Source organism: Cheilinus undulatus, linkage group 17 (genome assembly GCF_018320785.1).
Source record: "Cheilinus undulatus linkage group 17, ASM1832078v1, whole genome shotgun sequence".
Taxonomy (NCBI): domain Eukaryota; kingdom Metazoa; phylum Chordata; class Actinopteri; order Labriformes; family Labridae; genus Cheilinus; species Cheilinus undulatus.
In genome coordinates, this window is record NC_054881.1 from 39,997,912 (window position 1) to 40,025,599 (window position 27,688).

At 41.3% G+C, this 27,688-nt stretch overlaps 1 protein-coding gene across 1 annotated transcript in view; it reads right to left on the reverse strand.

Annotated features, from left to right (window-relative positions):
- Positions 1–27,688, reverse strand: part of col27a1a (collagen, type XXVII, alpha 1a) — a 113,989-nt gene that overhangs the window by 65,923 nt on the left and 20,378 nt on the right. The window contains exons 4-7 of the mRNA XM_041811668.1: positions 25,617–25,670; positions 16,070–16,123; positions 10,692–10,745; positions 10,534–10,587 (exon numbers count right to left, since the gene is read on the reverse strand). Coding sequence (XP_041667602.1) covers positions 10,534–10,587; positions 10,692–10,745; positions 16,070–16,123; positions 25,617–25,670 — 216 coding nt within the window. The remainder of the gene's footprint in view (positions 1–10,533; positions 10,588–10,691; positions 10,746–16,069; positions 16,124–25,616; positions 25,671–27,688) is intronic.

Genomic DNA, 27,688 nt, shown 5'->3' on the forward strand with positions numbered 1-27,688 from the left:
AGCTTGGAACTCCTTCAGAGTAGTCATAGGTGTCTTGGTGTCCTCTCTCACTAGTCTCCTTCTTGCACGCTCACTCAGTTTGTGAGGACGACCTGATCTAGGCAGATTTACACATGTGACATATTCCTGCCATTTTTTCATGATGGATCTAACTGAACTCTGAGGTACATTCAGTACCATGGAAATATTTTTGTATCCATCCCCTGACTTCTACTTTTCAATAACCTTTTCTCTGAGTTGCTGGAGTGTTCTTTTATCTTCATGGTGTAATGGTAGCCAGGAATACTGACTAACCAGTGACAGGACTTTCCAGGCACAGGTGTCTTTATACTAGAATCACTTGAGACACATTCACTGCACTCAGGTGTCTGTCAACAATCAACAATATCAGAAACATGTTACTCAATGCAAAATTGCATAGTTTTTGGGTATCCCACCATCTACAGTCCATAAAAGCATCAGAAAATGTGGAGAAATCTTGAAGGGCAAGGGACAAGGCTGAAGGACTCCTAAAGACTTCTAAAATTTCCCCAAATTTTGGGGCTTAGCTGCAGGGGTGAAATGGTTGAGTGGTTGAGTTTTATCACCCTTACTTAACCAGACTATTTCTGCTTGCCTCCTGTGAATTTGTTGTTGCTATGGAAATGATGCACTGTCTCCTCCAGTCACATCTGTGTGAAATAACAAGCTTTTAGATTGTTGCAGAGCACCCTGTGTCAAGCAGTTGAGAGTTTCACTTCACACTCATTATTTGATACAGTGGATGCATTCAGTTACATGCTGCATTGATACAAGGGCAAAAACTTTCAGTAAAGCATGGACGCTGTGCTTTGTCTGTTTTATGTCATCTCCTGCCTCCTGACAGCCCTCACCTCCTGTCCAACGAGGACTGTGAGGTCAGGGAGATTTTAGGGGCGGCCTGACCTGAGAAAAAGCTTCACTCATGTCCACACTTCTACACAAAAACACCATGCTTAGACTTTTTCAGATCTTTACCTCACTCATTAAAGGCTCTCTAATGAGAGTCGCCATTTCAACCGTGCTGTCTATGTTTACAATGCCACTTTCTTAATGAGCATGTGTGTTCAATCAGATAAACATGCCAGAGAGCTTTTCCTTTACTACAGATCCTCGGTAGCACCTCAGAAGAATTCCCCCCATCCCCACTAAGCTGAGGCAAGCCCCTGGGAGATTTAAGCCCATTTTAGCTGCAATAAAATGAAAGGCACATTGTGTTTGCCGATGACATGTAGTTCTCTGTACGCTTAGCTTTGTGGGTGTTCAAATGAGCATACGCCTCATGTCTGTTAACAACTGTTCACCACAAGTGATGGATATGTGGGTTCCACAGTCTGCCTCCACTGGCCAGCGCCCTGGTAGCAGAAATTCACCGCTCACCTCATTAATCTGGGCTTTCATCCTTCCACCTCCAAATTCCCTCGGCAGAATGAAGCCAGATGATTGCTCAGAGCAATCGTCTGGCTTCATGAATGTACAGCAGAACATAAAACCCTCCACAGGGATGTCTGGCGGTGACACACGAAACAAACAACCTAACCGGACAATTTGGTTGTAATCTACCCGTCGGAAAAACATCATTCATCTCATCCCTGTCCGAACCGCAACCTCTGCAGCGGGCTGTGAGCTGAGTGGAAGAGGAGCAGCTGAGATTCGCTGTTTGGCTCGTGGAAAACGCAAAGAAAATGATGGTTGATTTGAATTCTTCCAAATTACAATGGTGAAGAGCATGTGGAGATGTTAGTTTGAACAGTGGGCAGGAGCTAAAAGAGGAGTGTCGTTTGGAGCTGCTCTTCGGGAGGCTTCACACAGATTTATGTTATATAATCAACTTTCTTACAAAGAAATGAGAATGATTAATACAGCACCCAACCCCTGCTGGGAAATTACACTAATCCTTTTTTCACAGCATGTTCTCAGCTTTGGTTAAGACTTTGATTGAAGAACAATTACAAATCTATATGAGATGAAAGGGTGGTAACTGTTTCTGGCTGCAGTTTGAGTCTCCACCTGTTAGGAAATATTGTTAATCCACCATCTTTTTCCTTATAACAACTCTGGGTTTAAAAAAAAGACAATAAATTTCATGACACTGTTAAACTGCAGCTAAACCACCTACACCTGCTAAGATTACAGCCAGAACCTAGCTGAAAAAAAAAAAAAAAAATGCATAATAAAAGATAAAAAGTCTAAGTATAGAGCATTAAATGTAGACAACAAACACTATTTAAGGAAAAAAAAAAACTTTTTTTTTAACTGATGCTAGAGTTAAGCAAACAGCAGTGAGTTTGAAACCATTGCTACAAGCACATATAAATAAATGCTGATGCTTCAAGGGACACTTTCTTTAGCTCACATATTTATTTTTGCTTTTACAGTAGAGATGCAACTCTTTAAGCTGTGAGAACAGCTAGCTCTTCAAAGTTCAAACCGATTAGGATTAATGATTAGTTAACTAGCTAATGCATTTTTTTGCATTAGCTAACCTTCAAGCCCTAAGCTGTTTTAAGCCATTTTGTCTCTCCTGGACTTACTGTCTTAACAAGCTTGTAATACATTAACCCTATGATGCACAGTCAAGCTCTGAACATCCTTTTTCGGTACAACCTGGGCTTTAACACTACAAGTGCCGTGAATCTCCTAAAACAGCCAACAGGTCAAATATTCCTCTCATTAAAGTGCCTTGATTTTCATAAATAGCACTGATCAAATACTGTTAGTTAACCACTGACATGGACAGCTTGTTCACCACAAATAGTGAACTAGATCACTGTTGGAAGATGATCCATAACATAGAAAATTGAACTGATTACTAATCCCGAAACTTCTTCATCACTGGATTCTTCTTCATTACAAGCACTGAGATTACCTTTTGACATTTAACAATAGTAAATGTCTATTTTCCCTGTTGTATCCATGTTAAAGGTTGATCTATTGACCCCTGAATAGGTATTGCTGCAGTAGAGAGAAGGTATTTCCATTGTGCCATCTATTTATTGCTGGTGTGAAATAAAACAGTGGGAAAATCAAGGTTTTCTTATGGGGTAAATTTGACCTGCATGGTGGTTCTAGATATAAATGCCCATTAACAAAATTTGGGTTTAGGCAAAGATTTTTTATGACACCAGGTGCTATAAAACAAACTTTTAGGAAAAGCCAAAGACGGATAGACTTCAAGACTGTACACACATCACGTCAGATACAATTAAAGAGGAGCCTTGGGTAAATTTTACCCATTGGCAGGTCTAGTGTTAAGAATATGTGTGCTGCAGTAATGTCATTGGAATTTTTAAAAAGTTACTGGACTATGAAGACAAAAGAAGAAACTAAGTTTTATGTGTGACACAGGAAACAGTAATGACAGACTTCTTTTTGCACAAACTTGTTCGCTTGGCACTATCTGTGCCATTATTTAAAGTAGTTCCTGTCTGCAGTGACACAGAGGGCTACATCACAGGCTCTCTTTCTCTCTATTATGAGATATTCAGGCTGTCTCTATCATGATCTGTGCAGTTACAGTTGAATAGTTTGACACTACCTGATAGAGCAGCCTGCCATTGGTTGCCGAGGCTTGTCACAAAACATTGTGGGAAACAAACAGCAGCTAGCATTAGCCGCTAGTGGCAGGAACCGTTGAAAAATGTATTTAAAATGTATAAAAAAACAGATGTACAATATCTGAGCAACTGGTGTGGATTTAATCTTTACATTCTCCAGAAAGTCACCCAAGTTCCAGGCTTGCTAGAAAAGTTTCTGTAAGGACTACAAAGGTGTGGACGGCATCATTAAAACAGCAAAATGGAAGAGGAGATGGAAGAGGGGAAAAAATAACTTTTAATAACTTGTGCCTCTTCTTGTCGTACACAAGAATGTTGGTCTCAGAGGGTAAAAAAAAAGTAGAAGTCTCTGCTCTGGGATGCTTAGGGCGTCCTGTTGACTGCACCTACACCACAATTAGTTGCAATAAAGATGCACTCTTATCAGTTTTAAAGTATCACTACACAATTCTTCAAATTCTGGCAACCAAGGACAATGCACATGCATAATAAAGGCAAAGTTAACTACAGACTGGAGGCGTTAAAATTTCTACTTACTCTGATGAAACTGGAGAACTGAAGATGGTACAGCACTCAGTGCTTCAGTAGCTTCAAAGCCATGATATTCACTTTCCTGTTGCATTTAGGTTCTCACTTTGCATGCTATGGAGGCTAGCAGGGAGTAGGAGGTGAGTCCTCCCACTGTCCCATCTTTGCAGGTAAAAGGTGTTATTAAGGTATCAGTATGAATGTCTGAAGGTGCTTCATAATGGAGCTGTTGAAGAAATGCTCTGTGGGAACACCTAGTGAAGCAATATGGGAGTTAAGATTAGGCAAAGGAACCCCAGCACCTCATTGTACCCCCATTCGGCTTTACCTCCCAACAAAGTGAAATTAATTTCTGATTTTTTCTGACATGCTCGGTTACAAGTGTGGTTTTCAAAATTTCTCCGAAACAGAGTAAGATACTAACCTATAACTGCAATCACTTATAACTCAAAAAAGACCAGCAAATAACAAATATAAACACAAACCTTACTAAAGCTAGCACAAATGTGAACGTTAACCATATTATCGGTGCATGACTGCACAGTATGGCTCGTCTCAAAAGGGATAAAAATAAGTTCAACTGTGAAAGACAGATGTGCAGTAATGAAAAGAAAATAAGGGCTGGATTGATAGCAGTGGGAATAGACAAAAGAAACAGGGAGAGAAGGGTAAGGTGAGAAGTGTGGCTTGTTCTCTTATGTGGCCTTGTAGTTGAGGTTTGGCGTTATGAGTCCCCTCTCCCTGACCTTGCCTGCCATACTGAAAAGCCATTCAGACTCTGCTTGGTAGAACAAATGTTGTGCAGAGCGGAACATGCTTGGCTTGTCTGACAGTGTAAAATCACACTCTTCCATTGCACGTTCAAAGCCCCACTGCTTTCCCCATTAAAAGTTTTCCATGGAAAACCAGCAGCCAAATTCCAGAAATCCCGGCTGAAGTGTCAAGCTAAGGCTGATAAAGAGCCAGCGTGTGTGTGAGCGTGTGAGTTTGTACTTGGAAGGGTGTGAGAGAGACAGAAAAGGTGGAAAGGAAAAAAGGAAAACAGAGGAAAAGCTGCAGTTGTCCCGTTTTCCTAAACCACAGCTTCAAAGAAATGAGCCAAAGCAGCGAGACAGAGCAAGTCAAACAGCGAGAAGAGTACGAAGAGGAAGAAACAGCACATGAGTGTTTCAGGGTGGCCTACCACTGGGATGTAAGTTGCAATGAAAACCACCATTGATTTTTAATATTACACTGGCCGTTAGTGAAGAGACCTGCATTAGGACAAGACACGCCTGGGACTTTCCACCTTAGCTGACTGGAGAAGAACAGAACAAAACAAAGCTTGTTCCTCGACAGTCTGAGCTCCTACAGTACAGTCACAGCTCTGTCATTGATGGTGCTCTGAGCAGACATGTAGGCTGTGAGGCCCAACTGACACTTCAGAGACTTTATTGTACATTGTTTAATGCATGAGTTTATGAGTGTCTTTGTGTAAAGGAAGCCGACTCCTTGCGGCTAATTTCACAAGTTTCCTCTACAGTCATCATGCCTGTGGTTCACTGAGTAAAACCTGAGGCATGCTGGGGTGACGAGACCGTGTGTTGATGAATTTGCCATGGTAACAGATTCCCAGAACAGAGGATCTGAAGTTATTAACCATGTTCACACGACGGCTATTTTCCCCATCACTTGCTCCAGGTTTGCCATTATTAGGATGTAGACAGGCTGACTAAAACACATTATATCATAGCTTATTTTTTGATCAGACCATGTTTAGCTAGAGTCTGGAGTGACATTAGGATCAGGATAAAATATGTGTTTGATAACCTGTTACAACTGTATGATATCAGCTAACATTTCCCTCCCTAATTCTTGGGAGGATGGTTGCATATTCTTAGCTAGTTGTGCTAGTAAGCTAAAAATAAATGTTAAGAAATGTTAGTTAGGAATTAAATGCTCATTTAGCTTTCATGATATTGCTGTAAGAGGTTGTCAAATAATCTGACGTTATACTGAATGACACCCTCTGGTTTAGAGCTGAAAACTGCTGTTCCTCAAGTGTCCCCTTGAGAAATTGCCATTAAGTCTCCCACTAAATGCCCACTTTCCATTGTTTTAGAGATAAAAGCAGTGCTGTCTATAAATCCCATTTCAGACCAAAGATTTGTGACTGTTTTATAACATTGCTGGTGATGGTTCCAGCTGTTTGAACCGGGCCTTTGCAGCTCGAATCAAGCCATCTGGTGATGTTGCCTGCAACTCAGTTTAAGTCGCAGACAGAGTAGGGTTTCCGGTTTGGGGACCTCAGCATCCCATCTCTGCTTATTGCAGTTGATGTGGTTCTCTTGGTTTCTCAGCTGGGGACCTCCAGCAGGCACTTGGATGGTTTGCAGCTGAGTATGAAGCAGTTGGGATGAGAGTCAGCACCTCCAAGTCCAAGGCCAAAGCGGCCAATTGCTCCCGTCGGGTGGGGAGTGAGTCTCTGCCTCAAGTAAAGGAGTTCAAGTATCTCAGGTGTCTAGCGTGAGATTGAAAAGGGAGCGTGATTGACAGGCAGACTGGTGCAATACTGTTGCCATTATGCAAGACTGCTGTGGTGAAGAGGGAGCTGAGCTGAAAGGCAAAGCCCTCCATTTACTGGTCGATCTACCTCCTGACCCTCACCTACAGTCATGAACTTGTGATTATGTCTGAAAGAATGAGATTGCAGATACAAGCTGGCTTTCAACCCGTCCTGTTGCATGAAGGAACATTTTTTTAAAAGCTTACAGCTTTGCATAATTGGGATCTGGCTGAGTTGACAGATGATGGGTCTGTTTTAGTCATGGGTAATTCTGAGGAAGAGCATGTTGGCTCAAAACACCACTTCTTGTTGCTAAATAAATCATTCAAACAGAAGGTTCCTGCTCTTTTATGATCATTTGGTTAGATCCAGCATTCACTGAGGGGAGTACAAGTCTAATTTTGATTTTCCAGATGTTTGCAAGTCTTTGGGCCCACCTTAACACCAAGCCTGTTTCTAAAGTGATCAAAAACTAGGTTGAAATTGTATTCCAACACAGTGACGGACTGTTTCACATAAGAACACAGCATGGGTGATACCTCACATCCATCTAGGGGCTCATGTGCACAGCGTTTAGGAAAGGCAGAACCTTATAAAAATTGCAAGTTGACTGGATGTGTCTGTCACAATCATTATGAGCCAATCAGAGAAACAGAACATACTGTTTTGTATGTAGGAGAAAACCACATAGCACTAGCTTGACAGGCAACGGTGATCATCGTTCACTATCAGTGGAGCCAGGTGGTAAATCAAACTCTTGCAAAAGCCAGCCAGGATAAAAAAAATGTCACCAAGAAAAGCTTTCAATGTTAAACTCAGCTCTTCTTCTAATAAAGAAACTGCTTAAACTGCCGCCATAGCTGCATCCACATTAATTTCTTCACTGACTCCCATTGCTTAAAGGCTTGCAGAACTACTTGAGCCGGTAAAACTATCCCCTCTTTCTCCTCAAATGATGCCGTTGGGTCCCGCCACTTACAAACATTTCAGACAAGCATTAAATCCATCCAGCGCATTGTCTCTCTGCAAGGTTAGCGACCACCATGTGTTCCCAAAATGCCTCTTCAGAAACCAGGGATTTATGTCTTTGAGACTATGGCCGTGTTTTAAAAAGTCTGTGTTTCACCTTTAAATGTGGTCAAATGTATCTCTAGATTGATGCAATATCTCTATTCTTATCGCTGATCAATAAAAAAAAGCTGCAAAATCTTGACAGTTTCTATGATTTGTGATGTGTAACAAAGTAGTAAGCGTGCTAGGAGCATTGTTAGGTCCCATCCTGGCCTCAGCATCAGAGGACTAGCTCCTTCTTACATGAATACAGTAAACCCGGACTCCTAAAACAGCAATAATGTATTGGAGTACTTCATTAACAGAGCAGTTTCACCATGCATCCAACTGTAGACAGGAAGGGAGTGTAGTCTCTGTTCCTGCCAGGTGAGCCTACCTTTGTGTTAAACAATAATTTGTGGCTAACCTCAGAGTCATCTAAGCTGCCGTTCTTGGACTGCTACCCTCTCACCTGCAGCTCTGATTCTCCAGTCACAGTGTAACTCTCTGACAGGCCGTCAAATCGCTGCCAGGACTCATTAAGTTTGAGAGAACCCTGTGAATGTTTTCCACCACCTTTACATTTTCCACTCTGCTTGAGCGTGTGTGAAAGAGGGAGACAAAGACATACAAATGGACACAGAGACATACACAGAGGAAAGCAGACCTCTAACAAAAGCCATATGTTGAGCTCGGGGCAGTCATCCAACGAGTCTGTTACAGAGCGCTGGGGCTCACGGGAAGACAGTGAGAGAGGCACTTTACACCTCTGCTGAAATGAATACAAACTACCTGCTATATTCAATCACTCAATGGATTCTTCTCTGTTTGAAAAGTGAATTCAGGTATGTCTGTTACATAATGTGAGTGGCTGATGTTTATTAGATCGTCTGCCACTCAGAGACGTGTGTGAATACGGCTGTTTCAGGCAGATAATCCATCAACACTTCAACCATTTATTCAGGATTTCTGACCTGGATGACCATGAGACATTTCAAAGATCTAATGCTAGCAACATAAATTGATAGTACAGATAATTTTATGTTTATCCATTAGCTACTTTGACTACTTTTGTATTATATCAGGCTTCATATTTTATTGTTTACCTGTTACTTTAAGCTGTTTCAACTGTTTATCAATTGATTTGGCTGAATACATAAATGTTAATTCTACTGCTTAACCACTACACTGAGCAATTTATTCCAACTGTTAACTATTTGCAAACTATTTCAACTGTTTATGCAGCTGCCTAGCTGGTACAATTAGCAAATTCACAAGAAACTGCACAAAAACACCAACATTTCATGGTTTGTGGATGCTACTGTCTAATCCTGTTTGTGGCCACTGAATAAATGTATAAAAAGTATTTACCACCTTGGATGTGTTACCCTTTTTATTTCATCTCAAGTAACTGTAGTATAAAGACACCTGGGTCTGGAAGATCCAGTTACTGGTTAATCAGTATCCATGGCTACCATTGTACCATGAAGACAAAAGAACACTCCAAGCAACTCAGAATAAGGTTATTGAAAAGTCTAAGTCAGGGGATGGATACAAAGAAATCCAAGGCAGTGAACATCCCCAGAGTTCAGGTAAATTCACCATGAAGAAATGAAGGAAAATGGCACGTGTAAATCTGCCTAGATCAGACCGTCGTCACAAACTGAGTGAGCGTGCAAGAAGGAGACTAGTGAGAGAGGCCACCAAGACACCAGGAGTTCCAAGCTTCAGCAGCGGAGATGGGAGAGACTCTGTAGACAACAGCTGTTGGCTGGGTTCTTCACCAGTCAAAGCTTTATGGGAGAGGGGCAAAGAGAAAGCAACTGATGGAGAAAACTCAGATTCAATCTGAACTAGAGTTCACCAAATAGTATCCGGGAGACTCCATGGTCAAGTTGGAGAAAGTTCTTTGATCTGATCAGAACAAAAGGGAGCTTTATGGCCATCATACAAAACACCAAACACTGCACATCACCACAAACACACCATCCCCAGTGTGAAGCACAGTGGTGGCAGCATCATTCTGTGGGGATGCTTCTTAGCAGTCAGCTCTGGAAGGCTTATAAAGGTAGATGGTTAAATGAATATAGCAAACTATGGGAAAGTTCTTTACTTAAGTGCTTCTCTCAGTTTTTACCCACCCTGGTGTTCACTGTCGCATCTATCATACAGATATCATCATGTAAACATAAATAAACAAGAAGGCTGACATTCATGCACTCAATCTTAAACATAGACATATCCCACGCTCAAACTTTCCATCTGTCTTGTATGCTTTCTTGTTCCAGACTTGAATATCTACCCTCCTCCCGGTCTTATTAATCAATCAACTTGAGTAAGACACTGGTGATTCTGTGTTTCAGTGCATGATCACCATCCTTGTTTCCCTGATGACAAAAACGTCTCCCCCCTCTTCCCTCATGACATCCTTCCTGCCAACATTAATTCCCCTCTGAGCTGGATCCAGCAAACACAGATGGAAAAAATGGATGTCAACGGCCCAAACAAAGGCAGAGTGATGGATAGAATTAAGGAAAAAGAGACAGGGGTCTTTACAGAGATCAGTGGGTTTGTGCACAAATACACACAGATGCATAAAGCATTACAACAGACGTACTACAACAACACAGGGATTAGGGAATGGTGACAGTGACTCATGACTTTATTCTTTGGGGTTTCCCAAAGTTTTTACAATTCAGTTTGCAGATATGGACACTGTGATCAATCACATCAATGACTGGTTAATGGGGGCAAGTATTTAAGAATGCCGACTTTAATTTAAGTGAAGAGAACTGAGTATTTTTACTATTTGGGGGAGTTGCTATGCAGTCTTACCTTCCTCCCTTCTTGGCCAGGAAGTCCAACCAGGCCAATAATCCCTGAGTCTCCCTTAAAGACAAAGCAAGAATGTCAAAAAGCAGCACAGCAACAAGTACTAGACGCATAAATAGCCATTAGAAATGTACTATGAGTGTATAAGGAATCAAAAATACCTTCTCTCCTTTAGGTGCTGGCCCAGGTGACATGCCAGGGTCTCCTTTCCTCCCCTAATGTAAACAGGAAAACACAAAGGAGGACTTTGTATGAGTGGAACTGAGGAATTTGAATCTTTAAATTATGTGACTAAAAGTCTTGATAACTTAGAAATGTAAAGGCCAACACCGTCAATATGGAATAATGGAAAGGAAAGCGTGCCTCTATAAATCCCCTATTAGACAATAGGAAGCTACAATTAAAGAACAGGATTGAGTTACCATGTGGCTGATAAAATCAGAGTACAGATGGTTTTCTCAGCAACATTATTTGGGCTCAGTCCCCCTCCAGTCACACACACACCAGGCCTCATTGTCAGCAGGTAACAATAATGGGGCTTCAGCACATCAAAGCTATGAATCGGAAATTACTCTGAGTGCTGACTCCTTCTCTCTCCATGGCCCCCCGCTATTTACAACTTTGTTTCATTTATTAATGATGAAAGAGGAAGGAGTGCAAAGCACCCTGGGACATCAAACACTTCAGGAATCATTCTCTCAACACACCTGTCGGGTAGAAGAAGCCTGCTCGTACTAATCTGCCAAAAAATTACCAAACTAGTCATTAACTGAGGCAGAACTTCACATTTTTACTACCTTACTTCTGTAAGTTCTCTTAGGTTTAGCATGTACACATACATGTTATCCCATTGCAGTATTATCACTTTCAATTCAATATTTAGCGCAATTATTCTGCATTCATTAGATTTATCTGAAGTCAGAAAGGTAATGGCCTACAAGGAATCTGGCCAGGATTGAAGCAGACTTTATAAGGTAATACAATATGACCTTTACAACAATAGCTCACCTTTAAGACACAGACAACTCACATAGTCTAACATAAAATGCATTTAAAGTGACCTATAAATCTCAGTAATTCAATTGGCAGGGTATCATGACTCACTACAGACTCCAAGAGGCTACCGCTCCCTGCCAAGAAACAGTCTGACACATAAATCCCACTTCATCTGGCTCCTTTTAGCTTCTATTTTGCTTGTTACTTTGCTCATGCTATTAGTTTTTCTTTAAATCAGCCTTGGACTTTAAATAATGTGACTTTTTATTTCATATTCATCCGTGATGACAGAAAAGAAGTTTCTACCTTGGTATAGGCTAATAGGGATACAAATAAATGTGAAAAGCATTTTAAACTAAGAAATATCATTTTAACACTTCAGGTTTGAGAAAAATTTCATCTTACGTGGCACTTTTGCTACTTTTTGACAAAAGCACACTAGCTATTCCCCCTTAAATATGGTACTTTTTGCAAAGATGAGCAACCAAAAACTGTATCCTATCCACACATTTACAAACGATACATACAGGTGCATCTAAAAAAATAAAACATTATGTAAAAGTTCATTTTTTCCTGTAATTTACTTCAAAATTTAAATTTATTTTATACTCTTCTCAAGCAAAGTGAACAATTTCAAGATTTTTTTTTTCAATCTTACAGCTCACAAAATTCCACTGTCTCAAAAAATTAGAAAATTGGGGGAAATTCCAATTTGCAAAGGCTTCCTGAACCTTCATTCTCACTCTGGTTCAGTCCACACAACCACAATCACTGGGAAGACTGCTGACTTGACAAATGTCCAGATAACAATAAGTGATACCCTCCACAAGGAGGGTAAGCCACAGAAGGTCACTGCTAAAGGGCCAGGCTGTTCTCAGAGGCTTTACATAAGCAGATTCAGTGAAAGTTGACTGGAAGGGAAAAGTATAGCATGGAAGGGAGCACAAGCAACAGGAATGAGCTTGGCCTTCAGAGGACTGTCAAGCAAAGCAGATTCAAGAACTTAGGGGAGCTTCATAAGGAGTAGACTGAAGCTGGAGTCAGTGGATCAAGAGCCATCACACAGACAGCTCCAGGAGACAGACTGCATGTGTACATCAGTTTCTCACCTGGGCTAAAGGGAAAAAGAACTCGACCGTTGCTCAGTGGGCCTGCTTTTAGATTAAAGTAACTTTTGAATTTTATTTATATTAAATCAAGGTCCAAGAGACTGTTTCCAGTCTCCACAGTCAGTGATGGTTTGAGGTGTCATGTCATCTGCTGCTGTTGGTCCTCTGGTCTTTATCAAGTCCAGAGTCAACACAGTCAGCCGCCTACCAGGAGATTTTAGAGACCTTTACGCTTCCATCTGCTGAGAGGCTTTATGGAGATATCTTTTTCTAGCAGGACCTGGCACCTACCCACAGTGAAGCCAAAACTACCCGAAACTAGCTTACTCACTGTGGTATTACTGTGCTTGATTGGCCACCAATCACCAGACTCAACAATCCAGACGAGCTAAAGGCTGCTATCAGAGCAACCTGGGCTTCATAACAACAGAGACGCAGTAATTTGTGCAAAAGGAGCTCCAGGCAAGTACTGAGTATGTAACTGAGCACAGTTCCAGAAGGTCAATAGTTCTGTATTATAAATCCTTTTTTGACTGGTATTACTGGATTATTCTAATATACTGAGATAGTGGATTTCAGATTTTTGTGAGCTGTAATCATCAAGATCAAAACAAAAAGTCTTGAAGTATTTCATTTTCATGATATTCTATTTTTTTAGGTTCACCTGTTTGAGTTTTTGCAGAAAATCAGGTCACATTTACACTATGTCTAGTGACCACCTGTATTCATTAATCCTATTTTAATGCATCCACACGTTTACACGCCTCTGATGCAGCTGCGAGAGCAATTCCATGTTACAGATTTAGTATTTCTGAGAAATACAATCGGTTATTTTGGTCTGTTTCTGAGAGTTACATAAAAATGCAGGTCCTATTCTGATGTCTGTGTGGTTAAAAGTGAAGTTTTTAGTAGGTATGCCTGGCACAACTTTTCCATCTTCCGAGGTGAACTGGGACTGAAACAGTCTTGAAGAAACAGAAAGCTCCAGCAGTACTTAAAGTTTAGAGAAAAACTTTATTAGACCATAAATAGAGGTGTTTTATAAACTTAAAGCAATGCTGGAGCTTTCTGTTTCTTCAAAAATGAAATTACTGTCAGGAGTTGGTTAGTAGCATATGTAGCATAGGAGTGTGGTTAGAGGGGAAAACGACAGGCCTTGCTTTGTCCAAAGACAACATCATCCACCCATGTTTCAAGCTTCTATAGTGCTGGCTTTAGTGCCATATTTTAAATACAGATATAAGCGATGCCAACTGTCCAATCGAAGTTAAAAGATCACACCACAAGAAGCAAAAATATCTGACAATTAGTGACATAACTGTTGGGGATAGATTTGAAAACGTGAGAAAGCATGACTGACTAAAGTGAAATACTTTTAGGAGCCAAGGACAAACACAGTCGATTTGTTTGACCTCTAGAGGTCAGGGCTCAGAGGACCAGGGTTCACAGTTGTCAGTTGTGCATGGTATTTTTATAATGCGGCTTAAATATAGGTAGTTCTCCTCCCTATGTACTCCGAGTACACAAAGCCAGAGGTCAAGGGTATTTACTGAAGCACAAATCAGTCCAGACAATGAGAAGAGGGACGCAGAGAATTTGTCTAAAGTCGGGTCACCTCCTGTTTGCACGATAAAATAAGACAGATTTATTAGAAGTTCTCACTCTTGGACTGGAAATGTCTTTCCCTGGAGCTCTGATAAATCACTCGGTGGTGTCAAACTACTCCATGCTCAGGCTGCAGTGCTAATGCATGGACATTCTTTTTAGGGATTTTTTCCACTTTTTGGATGTATTTCCCAAGTTTTCTTTTGAATGCTTGCATTATACTATTTTACACAAATACAAAATTATTTACAAAAACTCTCAGGGTCTGAATTATTAGCCCCTTTTGATGCTAATAGTCACCTTTTTTGCCAGATAACAGCCTGCAGTCCCTTGTTGTAGTTTTCAACAAGTCTCAGACGTGTCTTCTGAGGAATCCCAGCCCATTCTTCATTGGCATATCTCTCAAGATCCTCCAGATTTGATGGTCTTCTTGCATGGACCTTGGTCCTCATCCCACAGATTTTCAATGGGATTCAAGTCAGACTAGTCAGTAACGTTTACTCTGGTCTTCTGGAGGTAGTTTTTCACCGGGAGCCATGGATTTTTTGAGTCGTTATTGGAAGACAAAGCAATGACCCAGACCCAGTTTTGCTGCAGACAGCTTGAGGTTTTCTTACAAAATCTATACGTATCCTTCTTTCTTCATGATTCCTTCTACCTTTACAAGATTTCCAGTTCCAGAAGCATCCCAACAGCATAATACTCCCACCACAGCAACGACTGTGTGGCCAAAAAGCTCTAGTTTGGTCTCATCTGACCAAAGGACATGCTTCCTGTATGCAGAATCAATCTTAAAGGTGTCTCTTCTGCAGAAGTGGACTTTTTCTTTGTCCATTCCTGTGAAGGTCTCTAGTGAGACTACAATTCCAGACTAGGCTAAGTCCTTCACTAGAGTCTTGGCAGTGTTTCTGGGCTCTTTAGATACATCTCTCACTAGTTTTCTTTCCAGGGTCTTTGAAATCTTTCTCTTCCTACCTCTGCCAGGCTAGTTCTGGACTCTGTGGCTCTGTTTGGATTTCTTGATGATCCTTCTCACTCCAGTTCTTGACACTTGGAAATGCTGTGATAACTTTGTAGATCCTTCTCCTGTTTTGTGAGCATCAACAATTCTTCTTCTTAGGTCTAAACTGATTTCTTTAGTTTTTGCAACAATGCTTTATCCAGTGACAGCCCAAACCCTGACTGAAGTTGTCATACTGTGTGTAAACGTGAAGATAACCCTTAGTTTTAACTTGATTTTACAAGCTTTAAGCATAAAAAAGTTAAAGCAAATCTTTGCACAAAGGTGGCTTGTGATATGGCTCAAAAAGGTCAGTTATAATAATCTGTGTGCAAAGTAAAATGATGCAAGCATGCAAAATACAACTAGGATGTTTGGAAAGGCTGTGTTAATGTGGAGCCTGAATCAGGCAGATTTTCAACAGTATGAAAAGTTTTCATGATTTGAGTCTAAAGGGGATTCTGACATCTATCTTTGCAGCACACATGTTTAAGTGATATAGCTCTGAAGTATTAACTGCAGAGGTGTCTGAGAGTCTCAAACTGCCAGGTGTAGCTGCAATGCCGTGAACTTAAATGGCCCTGTATCTTCCACCATAAAGCTCCATTACTCTCAATGATCTTTATGGATTCCAGCTGATTTACAAAGATGTAACACATCCTAAAGGGATTCTCAGTCACGACAGAGGGAGAGACAAGGTCATAAAGGTGCTATTAAATTATTAGTAAAGGCAAGCATGCAATCAACTAACGTGGAAAAAAGTCACAGTTGTTTCCGGGCCCTTGGCGGAAAAAAGAAAGGCTAACTAGTGTAAGAGTGTGTGAGATACCTTGAGCCCGGGTGGACCGGGGCGGCCAGGGTTTCCATGGGGACCAGGGGCGCCCTGTGGAAAAGCAAGAGAGAGAGGAAAACATAATCAAAAGGTGAGAGAGATCTCAATCAATCTTCATATTGGGATGGAGGTGAGGCTGGCTGTAGCTTTGCTACTGTGAATGAGACCACAGAGGGGGTCTTGGAGAGGAGGGGGGCAGTCTGGAGAACCTCAGCCTTCGTGCTACTTTAACCTATTTAACTATACATCAGCTGTGTGTGGTGAGGTATTTGGGGTTGGTGTTGGGGGTGGAAGCTTATGGAAAATGGGGCTCTGTGGGGCTGCTCCACCATATGGAGATGGTTTTCCTGGCCCCCCCTGCCTTGTTGCCTCACATTCAACAAGCCCCCCACCCCCACCCCCACCTACCCCAAACACACTCGCACACAAGCGTCTTAATGAGTAATGCAGATCATCATGTATCATAACATTTTGAATTCTTTCTCTGGTGTGCGTTTTTGGCTGTTGCAGAGGAAATGAACACAACTGTGTGTGAAAGCAAACAAAGTGAGATCTACAGTAGCGGCATAATGGTAACATGAACCACTTCCAGCAGCCCCCATGGGAGGGCTTTGCAGAAAACCTTCAAAAAACAGAGAATTATTTTACACCAATTTTTCTTAAGTTGAAACAGCAGCCATTAGATGGGAGCACAAAGGCCGTTGCTGTGTGTCTGCCGGCCTCCTCTTCCTCTGAGTGACTTTTTCCTTTGGATCTCTGACCTCACTCCTGCCCTCCACGTGGTGCAGCACCCTTGGGCCCCTAACTTAACCCCGTGGCGGGTCAGGGGTCGAGTGAATCAGAGAGGGCGGAAAAACTGCTTTATGAGTCGGGTCAGCAAGTTTGACTGAAGTGAGTCAAAACAAATCAAGGAGACATTTCTGTTACTGATCTGGTCAACAACAGCACAGGGCCAAATCCAGACAGGCAGCTCTCCATACGATCCCACAGGGAAGAAAAAGCAATCTCAAGCTTTGGGCTGGGTTATAGGGCGCAACAAAAAGCCCATTGAGAAAAGTAGAAAAACAGACATACTGCTCGGATGCAGACTTGACAACATAATGCCTTTTTGCAGTGAGTGCTCTTCCTGTCAGAGGATGCTGTGATGACAGCCACGTCTGACTCACCTCAGACAGAGCTTCCACTGAAAAGATGGGACATTACTCAGCATGAGTAAAGGTGCTGTTATCACTAATGGAAAACAACAGACTGATATGCATCAGACAGAGCATCATACAGCTGCATGTGATGTCAAAGGTACAGTATGACTGGTTTGATGGTACATTAGTAAAAAGCATTCAGTGGGTTATAACATGATAGATACTGTTATTTATATACAAAAGGTACAGTTAAGTATGAGTTAAACTGTTTTGATGAGGTAGGGCCTTTGTGTGCAGAGTTTGCATGTTCTCCCTGGCTTCCTCCCACCAACAGTCTAGTTTTAAACTACTACATCTTGATACTGAAAATACTGTTTAAACAGTAATCATATCTTAAATGGTAGAGGTCATATCTGCTTGCTTGAAAACAGAGATTGTGCTCCACTGTCACTGTGTCAAAAAGACAACATAAGATGTAAAGGCTGTGCTGCTGTGTTATTTTCTTTCTATTGCATTCAAAATAAATAAGATTGTTCTTTGTAGGAAATATTAGGCAGGGAAAGGATGCCTTATGAATTGAATGCTACAAATCAAGTCATATTTCATTATACTACATTAATAATGCGGACTGTAGAAAGGTATGATGGAATTTTTACAACCCTGTCTATTAAAATGACAGACCGCATTATCGAATATGAGAATGATATAAATATTACCACTCTCCTCAATACAAAGATTCATATCCGATTTGCAGTTCAGTCTTGATGTCACAATAATATCTAACGTGTTTGGTATTATCGTACGTGTTTAGTCTGGTCGTATGCAAATTGTGGTTTTCAGTGAAGCCACCGTCATCCATGACCAATGGGAGCTGGTGCTGTGCATAACCACATCAGTTCACTTCATTCTTCAAAGTATGAAAGTGGGCGTAGATCATTCTAGAGCCTCTGAATGTCTGCTCAGAACTCAAGACACTGAAAAACTTTTCTGCTGGCATACACGACAGGTACGGTAAACCACCACTGGGATTTTCAAAGTTAAAGATTGATCAGTTTGTTTCCATGGTGAGACGACTCGTGTTTTCATACGGTACTTCTATTTTGAAGTGTTTGTTGCAGTAACATGCAAAGTTGCTTCGGTGTTTAACTCTACTTTCGTTACTACTTGATGTAATCTAATTAAAAACATCTTAATATAAAAGATATTAACTTATATGTGACCTCTATCTCCTTCCACGTCTTGTTCCCTGCTCAAAAATTGTTGAATTTCCACCAGATGTGTGATGGGAAATAAACTAAATGGATGTGAGATGTGAGAGGGTCTCAGGTGTCAGTCTGTTTAGAGTCTTTTTAGGAGTTTTAGCAGAGTCCTCTGGTGTAAGGCCAGCATAAGTGTGGTTGCTTCTGATTTAAAAAACAGCCTGGGGATCGTTTTTTACACAGTCATGTGCAGTGGGAAGCAAAAAACTACAAATTTCCGCTCGAGACTTAAACATGTACGTCTGTTTAAAGTTTCTGCGTTTTGAAATGAGATATTTCCATCCCAAGGAATCTCTAGTTTTAAAGATTTAGCATCTTTTCCACCCACAATCTTCACCCTTTTTTATTCTTTCGGTTTCAGCTGGTGGCCTATAGACTCAATGTGTCCAGACGACAGTGCCCTGAATAACCTTGAACAAACTAGACATGTTTGAATTACATGCTTCAAAATTAACCCTGTGGTTCACCACAGCTTGGGCAGTGCGCTGGTAGGCACGGGCTGGCACCCACATTCAGTGCTGGGCTCTCGCTTACATGTCGTGTCCCCTCCTTGAACAACAGGTGTCTAATTAGAGAAGAGCAGGGTGGGGCGCACACAAGCTGAGCTATCAAATGAAAAACCGCCCGTCTCTGAGCAGCGATGCTGGGCGTTACTGTGGTTCCTGTGGTAATAATCGGGCAAGCTGCTACATATTTTAAACTGAGACAAAACGGTCAAAATCCAGACGTATGATGGCTCCTAATGTTTCATGTTCAGGAACATGTGTGCTGCCCATCCTGGGGCGTATAAATATCTGACCTTGAGACTAAAAATTTTATATCACCTCCATGTGTGCAGCTTAAAGCCAAATAATAATATATATGCACTTGTGGACCTTAATTCTGGATCCATGACGTCACTCTCAAGGTTACATTCCCACACAGAATATTCTAGCAGGCCCTTTTAATGGGCTGTGCTGTAAACATAGTCTGACTCTCAACACCAGCTTGTAAAAGGCAGTTTAAATGTATACACAGCCACCAAATTAAAGATAAAAGAGTAGCTGTATGATGTTGTGCCAAATAAGAGCAGAAGGGGCAAAGTCTGATAAACTAACATTAGATCAAGAGCATGTGAAACCGCTGGATGTCCTTATAATTAAAGAGCACACACACAGAGACACACACTCACTGTTTGTTAAAGGTGCAATAGCGTGCCTTGCCTTCACCGAGGGAAAAGTGCAGAGTTTGCACTCTAATGCCACATAAATTACAGAGAAACTTCTTAATAACCAAAGCAGACAAGGCAAATGAATTAAGCCTCGCTGGGGAAAAATCCAATGAATTTATTGGCTTCAAAAGCTGACGTTTTAAGAGCTAAATACATCATGCAGTTTCCAGATTATAAGAAAAGGGAAATAATAAGTAATCCAAAGTATTATTGGGGCATTTACAACAATAACTCTATTAGCTCATAATGGTCCTGACAAGTCAGAAAATAACGATGGAAACCTGGAGGTACTTCCACGCCAAACATCTCAAAGCTGGTAGTAAAAAGACGTAAAAGTGCCCAAAAGGGGACTGCAAAAATAATGAAAAGAGGTATGGTATGTGATTTTTATTGTCCCTGAGCTTATTACAGTAAAGTTCCAGAGGAGAGATCCATATACACAGTTTACTCCGGGGACTATATGGACCCTTAAAAAAGCTGGTGTTACCAAACCAGTCAAAGAGGAGCTCAACACTTTCACTCATTTGAGCTGACTTTTCCAGCGGTGATAAAAGTATTAACCTTTGTTGATTTTATAGATCCATCATGGTCAATATAGTTCGGATTTCTACAAAATAATGTCAATTAAACAAAAATATTTAAAGTTAAATTAGTGACTGCATAAATATCCACCCCCTTCAAGTCAGAATTTAGTAGAGTCACCTTTGGCTGCAATCACAGCACTGAGTCCATGTGGATAGTTCTCAATCAAGCTCAAACATCTGGACTCTGCAGTTTTACTCCATTCTTCTTTGCAAACCTGCTCAATCTACATCAAGTTGTACAGGGATCAGGCATGAACGGCCATCTTGTTGTCTTTAAACAATTTCTGTGCAGCTTTTGCTGTGCAGCTTTTTGTCTTGCTGGGAAATAAATCTCCTCCCATAGTGCTTTTTCAGACTGAGTAAGATCATCCTCCATGATTTCCCTATATTGTGCAGCATTCATTTCACCTTCACACCTACCTTTACAAGCCTTCCACCTGAGAAGCATCCCCACAGCATGATGCTGCCACCACAGTGGGTTATGGTGTGTTTGTGGTGATGTTCTAGTGTTTGGCGTCTTGTCTGATGGCCAAAAAGCACCAGTTTGGTCTCATCAGACCAAAGAACTTTCTCCTACCCGACCATGGAGTCTCCTACATGCCTTTTGGTGAACTCTAGTCCAGACTGAGTCTGAGTCGTCTTCAACAGTGGCTTTCTCTTTGCCACTCTCCCATAAAGCCACCCAACAGTTGTTGTCTGAGAGTCTCTCCCATCTGCTGAAGCTTGGAACTCCTTCAGAGTAGTCATAGGTGTCTGGGTGTGCTCTCTCACTAGTCTCCTTCTTGCACCCTCTCTCAGTGTGTGAGGACAGTTTGGTCTAGGCAGATTTACACATGTGATATATTCCTTCATTTCTTTATAATGGATTTAACTGAACTCTGGGGGATGTTCATTGTCTTGGAAATTTTTAGTATCCATCACCTGACTTAAACTTTTCGGGGACCTTTTCTCCGAGTTGCTTGGAGTGTTCTTTTATCTTCATCGTGTAATGGTAGCCAGGAATACTGATTAACCAGTGACTGGACCTTCCAGATACAGGTGTCTTTATACTATGATCTCTGCACTCAGGTGATTCCCGATTCACTAAATGAGACCACTAGCATCAATTGCCTGGACCTCTGTTGTATTAGGTCAGTTACAGTCAATTCACATGACATGTTTTTATTTAATTGCCGTTAATTTCTTGAAATCTGTTTTCAGTTTGACGTTAAAGTGGGGTTTTTTTGTTAGTTGTTTTCTGGTTAAAAAGGCCAAATTTTATTGACCATAATTGATTTATGAAATCAATAAAAGGGTAAAACATCCAAGTCGGGTGATTACTTTTTGCAGGCATGGTAAATGAAATGTCCGTCTAGAATTCGAATAAGCTCTAGTCCAGGTGAAGTTAGGTGGGGAAAAGTAACTCAAGGAAAGATGGGTGACAGAGATTTTCTTCCCTCACACAAAGACCCTTTTGACCCAGCAGGCTCCAGACAAATCCAGCCAGTCTTCAGAGAGATAAAGGCCTGCACCCTCGATGCATCCACTGCACGTTTCCTCTCACACCCTTCTACCACCGTCTTCCAGAAAAAATATCTAACCCCAGACTATTCATGGACACCTAGCAAAGCCTTCTGTACTGACAGTGGTTGCCACAGTGATGGCGTCTCACACTCACATGTGTGGGATCAGAGGTGAAGGTTCATGGGTGGTGCTTGCGGGGCTCAATGGTGCTCTGTGTGTCATCATGCAGACTTCCAGTAATCCCAGGCTAAGGAGGGTCACGCAAAAAAAAAAGAAGTAAAAAGCTCTCTGTGACGGGAATTTAGTTTCCCACATAAAAAGATGACAGTAATGATCAAATGATGCTAAGCCAACATCAAACTTTCACTCACAGAGAGGATTCAGAGTCTGAGTTAATGATTCTGAGGATGATCAAGGATTTTTTCTTTGGCCAAATTAAAACCACCCTAGTCTGGTCCAGAGAGGGGAATTTGGACAACATGTGTTTGTGTTTGCAAGTGTTAAAGTACTTGTATATGGTGAGCGGCATTTACACACACATGGCAACAAGCAATTAAACTTGATAAATGCTTTTGTTTACAGGAAAGCTCCATAATCCGACTGACTCTTTATATAGGCAGGCCATAAACACAACCACATATGTCTGTGCAGCATAGTGTGGGATTAGCGCCGTAGCTGTGGACGTCGATGTGTGTGAAAAAACGACTATGAGGTCAGAGTCAGACACTGGCGGCATGTTTGCAAGTGACCCCTTTTAAAGAAGCATCAAAACCAAAGATGTTTACAAGTGCTTTTTTATTGAAGAGGCTTGTTTTCATTGTTTGCTCTCTGCAAACTGACCACTTCCACTGACAATGCCACAGGCAGCTCAACAGCTGGTTTGGCGTGGCTGACAAAGGACACGTCTGAGCCGCCAGGATGTAAATTAGTAAGAGGTGATAGGTTGATACATGCTGCCCATGAATGAGGTTTCAGGCAGATGTGGCTCTACCAAGGACAAGGTTGGGTCTAGATCAGAATGTCACCCAGGATCCAACAAGGATTGACTAACTTTTTCTTCTGTAAATATCTCAGGAAATTTGAGTGATTACATACCACTTGACAAATTCTTCTCAGGTCCATCAAGTTAAATTTGGTGCATATTTTGGATAAGCTGCTTCTTGGCTGCACATAAATAGTTCCACTCAGAGTTCCACTTATATAATACTTGCCCCAACCACGCTCTGCACGAAAAATTAGTCCAATTAAAGTTTTGTTTCTAGTAAGATTGATTTGCATCATTAGAAATCCACCTATAAGTAGGGCTGATGTTGTGGAACTGTTACTTGAGACGGGATGGGAGTTGCTGCCTGGGCTTAAATAGCTTTAATTAGAGCCAGACAAAGGCCTCCTTATACATATATAGTGGAGGGGGATCACAGAGAGTTTAGCATAAGAGCCTCTCAGATGCAAAGGAGTGTTTAAGAATGCACAAGCATAGGCATCTCAAGATATGTATGTGCAGGAAGCACACGGATTCAAAGATTAACTGTAAATTTGAAGCTTTAATGCGATACAACTTTCAGCACTGACTAAACAGCGTGGTTATTGCGGCTTTCTGTTATCAAAACTCAACCCAAGGGGAGTCAAATATACTCATAAAGCTAATCATTTACAGACAGGCTAAGAACTCTGTAGGGAGTTCCTCGCAGAAGCAATGCTTTAAGCCTCATTCTGAGTCAGCATGCTAACGAGAATGCTAATGGTTAAGTTTTATACTGCTAGCCAAGTTAGCGACAAAATCAAAGATTTTTCAAGTATTTTATTCTATACCCAGAAAGCCTCTGTGTTTCTGTCACTATTTTGCAATGCAAGAGCACGTAACCAGTAGCCACAGCCTGCTTTGAAAACAGCGACAAAAACACAGAGGCTCACTGGGCAAAAAAATAACAGTGCTTGCATTTAAGCCAACATTGTTTTGTTAATCTTGGTGATGGATGGATTCGCCTGTTTTCATGTTTCTCACTGGCAAATCCATCTTGCAAAGATCCCGTCTGAACCATTTGGGCCCGGTTAGAAAGTGACAAGACCAATCAAGATCGAGGGGAAGTACGGCGGAGTTGTGACGTAAGCAAGCAGCAACAAGAGGCCGGTGAAATTATGGCGGAAGAGATTAGCGCGGATGCTGCTAAAGCGCCAGTTTTATCAGAACTTGACGACATTTCTTCGTTAAAAAAAGAACAAAGAACAGCAGTGAGTTGTTTTCTTTTTCAAAAACCGCGAAAGTCGTGTACTGACATGTTTATAGTCGCCATGCTTCGCGTTACGCTGCTCTCTATGGAGTTTACTCCGTGCTAGCGGCTACGACATCACGTGTTTTATTGCTCTGATTGGCCAGTAAAGATCTGACAGACAGAATGTTCGTTCAATCACCCTCCGAGTCTTTTTTCAAAGGCTCTGCCCTTTCTCAAACACCTTCTATGGGAGGTTTTCCAGATGTATGTGCAAAAGAAATCCATCTGGTGTGTCAAGTTAGTTTTGTGGCCCATTTTTTCCAAAAACTCACTAGAAATTTCACCCATCTGTGATGCTGTGTAGCCTAGCTTCCTGGCCTTTACAACCAGTGAGTCCATCTTAAAGTAGCAATGCTCGCTGAGGCTAATGCTACTCCTACTGCTAGGTACCTCAAGAGGCCAAACTTTAAAAAAAAAACACAAACAAAAAAAAAACACAGAAATATCCCTTTAAATTATTCCTGTTTAGATAAAGACCTACTTTGATAGGTAAAGCAAAGATTTTAACAAAAGCTTACTCACAAAAAAGGGAATGTGTAACAGATTAAAAAGGAAATAACGGATAAAAAAGGTGCAGATGACTTCAGACGTGTCCACTGAGCTGTCTGTGAGTGTTTTAAAGTGAAATTAGACATTAAGGAGCAAAGCTGGACTTATTTTACATCACATTGGCTGCAAAGGTTTAACGAAAGTGTGTTGAAAGGAACAATAAATCATGCAAGTAATCCAATTAAATAAAATTAGCACGCTAATCGTGGAGCTTGATTAAATGCGATTAATGCAATAATCTTGGACCAAAGCTGCAACAGGACCAACTGCTGACTTAGAGCCACAATGCTGAAATACAAAAAGATTGTCTGGATAGGAGAAAGAGAATTCCACGAAGAAAAGTGGCTCAGGAAGATGAGACCATTCTGTTTAACAGCCTTGGAGAAAGAGGCCTTTCATTAGTCCAGAATGGGATTCCTATGAAGTGTCGCTGCAGTCTGCTGCAAAAGCTCAATGAGGAGAAGAAAGTCCAGCGGAGCCATGTGTTCTCTGTCTGTTTACAGTGCTTTTATTAGGCATCCTGTGGCACAGGCAGTCTTTTGAAAGGCCGTCTTTATAGGAGCTTTCCTGTTTATGCTTAGGGGTGGGAGGTCAGCGCTCGCAGCCTTGTGCTGAATATGGTCGATCTGCCTGCATAGGAAAACTCTGTGTGTGTGTCAGCTGGGTGATGGGAGGGATTTAAAGTGATGTAGAAGCCAGGTTATTATTGCAACTGCAAAAAAAAGGACAAGGGCTCTGCCTTCTGGGCTGGAACATACAGATTCAGCTTTCTCTGTCATCCCTGTCTGTTGTTTTTTTTGAGTCTCCTCCCTGCCACAAGGTTATTTACTACCTGTTTGTGTTTGAACTTTTAGTCAACATGTACGTCAGCAGCAGGCGCAAAAATAAAACAGAAAACAAACAAACAAAGACAGAACTAGTAGTTAGTCTAAATGAAGAGCTTATGAAAGAGAACGCTGGTTTAACCACCTGTGTAAAGATATCTGTACTGTAAATAAGACAACAGATGTTTGAGAAGTCCACTTACTCTAGGACCCCTCTTGCCTGGCAGGCCCAGTTTCCCTGGAGGTCCTGGCAGTCCCTGGAGAGAGAACAGGAGAGAGCATTCAGTCAGTGATGCATTCATGTCATCTCATTCAATATCATAGCAATCTCCTATTACTCCATCTAAACCATCTGGCGTCTTATTTATGTTCCCTCTGCATAATAAGTGACACTGTTTCAGTCCAAAGTAAATCCGTCTCTAGTTGTTGAAAGTTCAGCCTTATAACACCAGGAAGTTCTGAGTTTGTGCAGCAGGAAACCATGGAAAAACTAGAAATAACAGGTCATTTCCTCGCCTAGCTCCATGCCTGCCGTGCGCCTCTATCAACCTCATTCGTTTTCTTTTAATCAAAAAAGAGGAAAAAGGAGAAGTGAGGAAAAACAGAGGGCCTGCGGCTAACGAGGGCTACCTGCAGGGCTCTGGATCCTGATGGAAATGTTTGCTTCGGCCTCTGTGTGGTATTTTTAAATGCATTCTTTAATGCGAATGCATAACGGGTTTTACTGTGCAATTAAATCTAAACCCTGAGATAACACAGATATTAGAAAGTAGTAAAAAAGCAGCAGCACCTACTATAAAGTGCAATAAAGGTTCTGTAGTTTCCCCATCTCACTTTTCACAAGGCTATGAATTTAAAGATACAAAGCTCAGGTTTAAAACATCACCAAGCGTCTTATAAAAGCACAACTCCAAAGGTCAGAGTGATTATAGCAGCATACTGTCTGCAATGGTTTTATCGCTTATTGGCACCCTTCCATCTCATTTAGGAAGACCTACATGGTTGAGACCACCCCCATTGTTACAGGTGGTGTGCCCTATGGTGGCCTTAAGACCTGTCAACATCAACACACACTCCTGTCCATCCTCACACTCCCACTCTGCATGTTCCAGTCTTCCTTCCTTACACTTGTTTGTTTGTTTGTTTACGTCTTTCCTCTCTTTGCACCTGTCCATCATTAACCCATTTCTTTCACTCTAAAGAGAATTTGTTTGTTGATTGCTCTCTGGCCAAGGATGGAGGATGGAGGAGTCTCACGAAATTTCCACATCAGTATGCATTTTTCAACCACCACATTTCAAACATAGTGATGGGAGGGACTGGTTTCAGTTACAGGGGGCCAACTGAGAAAGTGCCAATGGGAAAGTCGGGGCATGTTTCATGCCACCTGCCAAATGAACCTACATTATGCTGCTACATGTGTCCTGAAAAGCAGAGTTTTCAAGTTCAACTATTCCCTGAGTTTTTATGTTTGACTTGATTAAATGTTGAAAGAACCTGAGAGCCATTCTACATATTTATAAAACCGCTTTTATCATTTTTGGCCATGATTTCACATGAAAATGCCATAAAAGATTTAGATTTTTGCAACATTTATTAAGTTAAGACAGCGTTCAAAGGTTTTTAAATATACTCCTGCTTTTTAAACTCTGTGGTCAAGTCTCTTTGCCATTGAAAATGTAAAACAGAGTTGTTTCTGCTCTTTATCACTTTATCTGAACCCTACCTATTGGCAGGCGGTGATTTTAAGCATTAAAAAAACAGCATAAAGATAACCAGCCTTGTCAGTGACAGTCTGTTTTGCTTTTGTAGGTCATGTGGAGACATCAATCTGTTTCACAAACACTAAAAACTCCTCTCAGGAGCTTTAACCCAATACAGAAGCCTGAGTCCGCTCGAGTTGATCGAATTTACAACCCCAATACCACAAAAGCTGGGTCGCTGTAAATGTAAATAAAATAAAAATTCAGTGGTTTGCAAATCTCATAAACCCAAATTTGATTCACAATAGGAAATAAACAGCATACCAGATGTTGGGACTGATAAACTTTAACATTTTATGAAAAATTTCAGCCCATTTTGAACTTAATTGCAGCAACACATCTCTAAAAAGTATGGACAGGGCAACAAAAGGCTGGAAAAGTAAGTGGTAATAAGAAAAACAGCTGACGGAGGATTTTGCAACAGCATTTATTGGCAACAGCTCAGCTACAATACTGTATAAAAGGAGCATTTTAGAGAGGCAGAGTCTATTTTTGTAAAGATGGGCTATATT